The sequence below is a fragment of the Triturus cristatus genome, chromosome 1_1 (genome assembly GCF_964204655.1).
Source record: "Triturus cristatus chromosome 1_1, aTriCri1.1, whole genome shotgun sequence".
In the NCBI taxonomy this organism is placed as follows: Eukaryota; Metazoa; Chordata; class Amphibia; order Caudata; family Salamandridae; genus Triturus; species Triturus cristatus.
Genome location: NC_140579.1, coordinates 237,510,613 through 237,517,675, shown reverse-complemented (window position 1 = coordinate 237,517,675; position 7,063 = coordinate 237,510,613). Strand labels below are relative to the sequence as shown.

General features: G+C 46.0%; 1 protein-coding gene across 1 annotated transcript; it reads left to right on the top strand.

The window, feature by feature from the left end:
- The first annotated feature begins 250 nt into the window (after positions 1-250).
- On the top strand, positions 251-6,539 carry LOC146870063 (uncharacterized). The gene has a single exon (XM_085626264.1). The coding sequence runs from the start codon at positions 553-555 to the stop codon at positions 4,531-4,533; it is 3,981 nt and encodes a 1,326-aa protein (XP_085482390.1). The 5' UTR covers positions 251-552; the 3' UTR covers positions 4,534-6,539.
- The last annotated feature ends 524 nt before the right edge of the window (positions 6,540-7,063 follow it).

Here is a 7,063-nt window from a genome sequence, read left to right as displayed (position 1 = left end):
ATAAACATACACACGGTCTTGGGGGCGCATGTAAAAGAGATGCAGATGGCGGTTAGAAAACTAAAACGCCAGGCGAACGCCGCTAAATTAAAATTGGGGTTGGGGGCTACCAATACCAACAACAGAAGGTCGTGCAAAGGGTTGATATCTGTAAAAAAGTGATCATCCAGACGTGTCAGGCGGCTGTGGCAGACATATGGGGTATAAGGGCGTGACTATGGCAGAGCCAAACCCTAAAGAGTCCCAGGGTCTGTGGTGCTCATAAGAGTCCCCCGAAATCCAAGTATAACCGTCAGGTACAGAGGTTACTGACAAAGTCCTTACGCTTCATACAACTGCTGAAACCCCTGCCACCGGTTTCCCTAGACCCCCTCAAACAAGACAGCCCTGTTTCCCTAGAACCCTTCAAACAAGGTACCATAGTTTCAACACCACCGCCTGAAACACGGCCAGCTGGTCGGACATTTGAAGGGGGTAGGGGGTGGAGCGTTAAAACTCCAAACCTCTGGACATTCAGAAGAACTGCGTGTTGGATCTGTAGCGGAGGCCTCCATGAACAAGACGTACACCGCCACAAACCACCCTGTTCAGATAGGCTGGGGCCTGGATCCTAGAAAAGCATGGGCCCGTAAAAAAAAACAAAAGTGGGTTAATAGTGCAAGGCAGCGTAGGCTTTTAATACGTAAGCTGAAGAAGGCTAGAATATGCGCTACCCGGCGGTTTACAAGGACCCCCGAGACAGGTCACGACCTGAACCCCCAAAATGACACTCCAGAGAACAACGGCTTAAGTCACACTCCTAATGCTGAGGGTTCAGAGCCCTTGTTTTTAGAGAGTGTTAGAAGTTACAGGCGTCCTGTAGAGAGGTTTAACGCCGTAGAACACTATGAGGAGTTTAGATTTGTTAACCTAAACCATATAACATCATCCGATCATGGGGTTCTTGCTATACATCAGGCGGTGCAGGAGCTCGTAGAAAGGTTGTCACGCGATGTGGGTCCTAATGACTTTTTCCAACTCCGCTTCCAGGGGCAGGGTTTTGACCGGCCTTTGTTCACAAGGAGGAAGGCCCGAGATGTGTTTGACGCTGTGCAATTTTTAGAAAACCTCTCCAGGCTATTACAGAGTAAGGCTGAGATAGTCGCCTATGGCACTTTTAGAGTCATAGCCCTCATTGTACGGGGGCGTGAGGGGGGTGTTTCCAGACCTTTAAAGAGCATACTATACAGTCAGCTAATTGGTAAGAAGCACCGGTGGCTGCTCAACTTTAACGACACAGCCTCCAATACCTGTCTGGCGGTCAGCATCGTGGGGCTGTTGATGGATCGCAAGACCCCTGACGCTGTCATTCTGTCTAGAGCGGCTGAAGCCCATGAGGTTCTTGAAATACCTCCTGACCGCCTGGTCGGCTTTGGTGACATAGGTCTTTTTGAGGACTATTTCGCAGTGACGGTGAAAGTTCTTTATCACAACGGCTCCTGGCAGTACTTTACAACGGGGGAACGTGTGAGAAACAAGACCGTATATGTCCTTCATAACGAAAATCATTTTTACAGAATCTTGAACCTTAAAGGTTTTCTGGGGGTTAAGTATGTGTGCTCCCATTGTGATCATATATACAACAATAGAACATATCACCAGTGTGAAATGCATTGTAAGATGTGTCAGAGGGACGGGTGTATAGAAGACGCTACCTTGAAGGTGCGGTGTGGCACGTGTAGGATGTTTTGTCGCTCGCAAGACTGCTTGAGCATACACAATAAATCTTTTAACTGCATCCCTAAAAAGGATTGCCTCGAGTGTGGTCGGTATGTGGCAACGGATCACAAGTGCAAAGGCATGATATGCCCCAGGTGCCATGTGTCTTTCACGGCCGGCACCAACCATCAGTGTTACATGGTTAATGGGCTCCCCCAAACCAAGACCGAAAACTATATAGTGTTTGATATAGAGTGCACCCAAGAGACGGGGGTACACCAGCCTAACTATATTTACGCCCACCAACTAACTTCCGACGCTAGCTGGGAGTTTGAAGGCAGAACATGCGTTGGTGATTTCCTCAGCACTTTCATTCAAACCAAATTCCAAGGGTATACCATGCTCGCCCACAATTCAAAAGCCTACGACTCCTTCTTTATTCTGCAAAACATGATTCGTGAAAAGATCCAAGTTGAACTCATAACCCAGGGTTCTAAACTGATGCTGATGACGGTATGCTCTTTACAAATACGGTTCATAGACACCCTGAATTTCCTACCCATGAAATTGAGCAAGCTGCTTAAGGCCTTTGGGTTCCCAGGATGTAAAGGTTATTTTCCACACTTTTTTAACACCTGGGCTAACCAGAATTATGTGGGGCCCATGCCGCCTCCTGACAGCTACGGGGTTGAATACATGATGCCTGATGAGAAAGAGAGCTTTCTACAATGGTACTCTGAAAACCGTGAAAAGGAGTTTCATTTTCAAACAGAGTTGAAAGCTTATTGTCAGGCTGATGTAATGATCCTGCGGCAAGCTTGTAACCTCTTCAGAGATGCTGTGGTGTCTATGATTAAAACAGGCAAGGTCTTGAAATCCAAGACAACAACTAAGAAAGTCAAGGCCTTGAAATCCAAGACCCTAACTAAAAAGGGTCTGGCCGTGAAATCCAAAACCCCTAAAAGGCTAGAAGCGGCCGAATACATAGACCCGTTTCAAAACGTCACTCTGGCCTCCATGTGTATGTTCATCTACAAACACATGTTTTTGATGCCCGAAACTATCGCTCTAGTACCGCCAGACCTCTATAACGGTAAACAGAAACGTTATTCAACCCCATCTATCCAATGGCTCATGCACATCTCTGAGAAGGAAGACATACAAATTCAGCATGCCTTACAGGGTGGTGAATACCGCCTGGGCCCCTATCACCTGGACGGGTACTCTGTAATTAAGGGTGTGCAGACGGCCTTTGAATTCAACGGCTGTTTTTACCACGGCTGCCCCAAGTGTTACAAATCCCATGAGTATAACAAAATGCTGGGTGCCACATTTGAACACTTATACAGACGTACTCTCACAAAGGCCCAGTATGTTGAAAAGCGGGGTATTGCTATGAGAGTTTTTGGGGAGCACGAGTGGTTAGACATGTTAAAAACAGACACTGACCTCTGCTCTTTTCTTAACACTCGTGATTTACCCAAACCTCTGGAGCCCCGCGATGCCTTATTCGGGGGTCGTACAAATGCCATACAACTGTACAAGGCCGCTGGTGAGGGTGAGAAAATACACTACTATGATTTCACCAGTCTGTACCCTTTTGTGAACAAAACAAAGTTGTACCCCGTGGGTCACCCCACAATCATCTATAGAGATTTTAAGCCCCTAACCGAATACTTTGGGCTGGTCAAATGCGAAATCTATCCTCCTAAGCAACTTTACTTTCCTGTGTTACCATGCCGAGTCGATAGTAAGCTGCTGTTCCCCCTCTGTCGAACATGTGCGATGTTTAAAGAGGTTGGTGTTTGCAGCCACACCGAAGAACAAAGGATGCTCACAGGCACTTGGTGTAGCATCGAGGTACAGGCTGCCTTAGAGAAAGGGTACAGGCTCGGCAGAGTACACGAAGTGTGGCATTTTAAGGACACTACAACACAACTCTTTGCACCCTACATTGATTTGTTTCTCAGAGACAAACAGGAGGCCTCAGGGTATCCAGAATGGTGTACTAGTCAGGATGCAAAACAGAAATACATCGCTGACTACTACGCTCACGAGGGTATCCGTCTACGACCCCATCTGATAGAGGTCAACCCTGCACGTCACCAGCTAGCCAAACTCTGTCTAAACTCCTTGTGGGGTAAATTTGCACAGCGCACAAACCTGTCAAATACTACCTTAATAACAGATCCTGATGAACTGTTCAAGTACCTGTTTGCTCCGTGCTACGAAGTGTCCAGCTGTGAGTTTATCGATGACGATACCGCTGCTGTGTGTTGGAAATACACCCAAGAGTACCCCACAACGTGTAACAACATAAACATTTTCATAGCCTGCTTCACGACAGCCCACGCACGTCTAGAGCTTTACGGGGTTATGGATAAGCTCCAGGAGCGCTGCTTGTATCATGATATAGACTCTGTGATTTTTGTGAGCAAACCGGGGGATGAAGACCCACCTCTAGGGGATTATCTGGGTAATCAGACCAGCGAGCTAGATAAGGATGAGTATATATTCGAATATACATCCTCGGGACCTAAGACATACAGTTACCACACAAACAAGAACAAAGTGTGTATGAAGGTCAAAGGGATAACATTAAATGTCAGCAACACCCTAAAAATCAATTTTGATAGTTTGAAGAATCTGGTGCATGAATACGCTACCGCAGCCGATTCTGACAATGCTAAAACCATAGTCGTGAACCAGCCCTGCATAGTCAGATCCAAAAAGAAGTGGGAAATTACAACCCAGCCCCTACATAAAACATTGCGAGTTGTTTTTGATAAAAGGGTCCTGACTGCTGACTATAAAACCCTGCCTTATGGTTATTAGGCCCATTAGAGAACCAGCCTCCAGATCATGGACACCAGGTTGCAACACCCGTTCTCCTGCGTGCTAGCAGGACCCTCAAACTGCGGTAACAGCTACTTTATAAAAAAAGCTCCTAGAAAATGCAGGCTCTGTTTTAGCACAAACCCCTAACAACATTGTGTGGCTTTATTCATGCTGGCAGCCTCTTTATACAGACTTAGCTCGGAGGTTCCCCCATATCAAATTTATAGAGGGCATACCGGATAACCTCAACGATGACGAGCTACTGCCCCCTACCCTTGTAAATATGATAATTGTCGATGACCTTATGCGTGAAGGTGGTGATCATCCGGAGTTAGAGAGAGCTTTTACTCAATATTCACATCATCGCAATCTAAGCATCTGCTACATTGTGCAGAACTTGTTTTACAAGGGAAAGAACAGTCGGTCTATAGCTCTCAACGCTTCATACCTTGTTTTATTTAAAAACCCCCGTGACAAACAACAAATATCCGTCATAGCTAAACAGATGTACCCCGGCAACACACACTTCTTCATGGAGGCCTTTAACGACGCTACATCAAAACACCACGGGTACCTGCTGGTAGACTTAAAAAATGAAACTCTAGAAGACTATAGACTGAGGGCTGATATTTTTCCACCCAACCTCCCTGTAGTTTACACCCCAATGCCCAAGACCCGGCCCTATAAAAAGCCGCGCTGATGCCTTTTAGAGCCATTTACAGACCCTCCCTTATAACACACGGTGTTGACCATGTCTGCCCGCCTACGTCGCAATCTAGCTCTCCTGAAAATGCTTGCTACAGCCAGCCCCCAACACAGAAAGGCCATCCTGGGCGCCGCTTCTGACGATTTAGTGTCTGCCATTTCAGAAATAGCCCTAAACACCCTAAAAGGCAATGTTCCTATATCAAAGCGTCAGTTGCAGGTGTTGAAGAAGAAGAGGGGTCTTATCAGGAAGCTCAGTAATAAAAGGGCATCGCTTATCACAAAGAAGAAACTGGTGAGACAGTCTGGGGGTTTTATAGGTAACTTGTTGGGCATTGCTATACCTATAATTACAAGCCTCATCACGGGCCGGTGATGGAACATGCCACAAAAATGTATCTGGTGCCTAGGCAACAAATGGAGCATATGGGGTCTTCCTCGGACAACGCCTGGGATATCCGTAGAAATGAGACTCTACGTCTGGATACTGAAATTCAAGAAATTTTGAGCAGGACCGATCTAAATCCCTACGACAAGGCTAACCTTTACACCGCCACTCTCAAAAAATTCTTAAATTCCTACACCCAGTGGAATACCGAGAAAAACAAGCTGACTCTATATACCCCAGACTCTGAACAACCAACAGCTCCAGCCAACGCCCCGCAGCCCCTGCAGCCGCCTCCCGATCTTGCAACATCCTCAGATACCTTTGTTGGCGATCTCTTAAAAAATATAAGCCAGAGACACAGAGGGGCTGCGCAGATGATAATGAGTAAACTCGCAGCTTCTAAAGACCTAACCTCTTGGAATGAGCGAGGGGAATTTCTCTACAGGGGACAACCGGTTGCAGGGTCGCACATGTACGATCTAGTCAAAGGTCTCACGCATCCCAAAATCCTAACGCCTCAAAATGCGCCTCGTGGTTGGGATCAGTTTCTGCAAGCCGCTGCTGAACTCAATATACCCTCCACGCTCGTTTGGAATAATGAACACCGGCGCCTGTTGGAAAATTTGAAGGCCCCCCTACTACCATCGCCTATAAGTTCTGAAGTTCGAAGGCTATCCCCGACATGGGCGACCCCTGCACCTAAGGTGCTACCACGCAAAAAGACTGTGCCCAAACCCCTCACGTGGATTACGCCTTGATGGTTCTACAGACTTTTTGAATAATTGTGTGTATTATATGTATAAACGTTCCTGGTTTTTTTTCTACTTCATTGGTTTCTTCAATAAAGTATGTGAAACTAATGACCCACATACCAACCTGTTTGTAATAAACACGTGTTATAACTTTTCAAGCCGTCTCAGTCGTCTTTTAAAACATTTAAGGTGCATGTATATTGAAATACGGAGTCTGAATACATGTTTTTTAAAATATAATGTCTTTATTTTACATGTTCAACATTAAGCATACGATTGTTATAAACCCTTACAGTTTTGACAAGCTACATACTCGGTTTTCACAGGTCTGACCGACGACCCTGTGTTTTCTTTTACATATCTCACAACTATACTGTCATTGTTAACAAGATCCCGTGAATATAGATTTAAGAAATTTCTAAACGAAACACCCTCTGACATTTTACTGATAAAATAAATACAGTGTTCCCCGCATGTGATGGCCATGGAATCCTGCACCCTTAGCTTGTTATACTCCACCACCGCTGCAGCTTTTTTCACAAACTTGAATATGGGCCGTGTATAGAGTCTGTGTTCAGGGAACTCTGCTGTACTGTCAACCTTGTCCCTAGCTATAAACAAAGCGGCCCAGTGTGTCCCCGCCTGGTCATGCGGGTCTGTGTTAAAGACTAGGGTGCAAGGT

Excerpts from the sequence above, each read along its gene's own strand:
- LOC146870063 (XM_085626264.1), top strand. The coding sequence starts at position 553 with ATGAACAAGACGTACACCGCCACAAACCACCCTGTTCAGATAGGCTGG.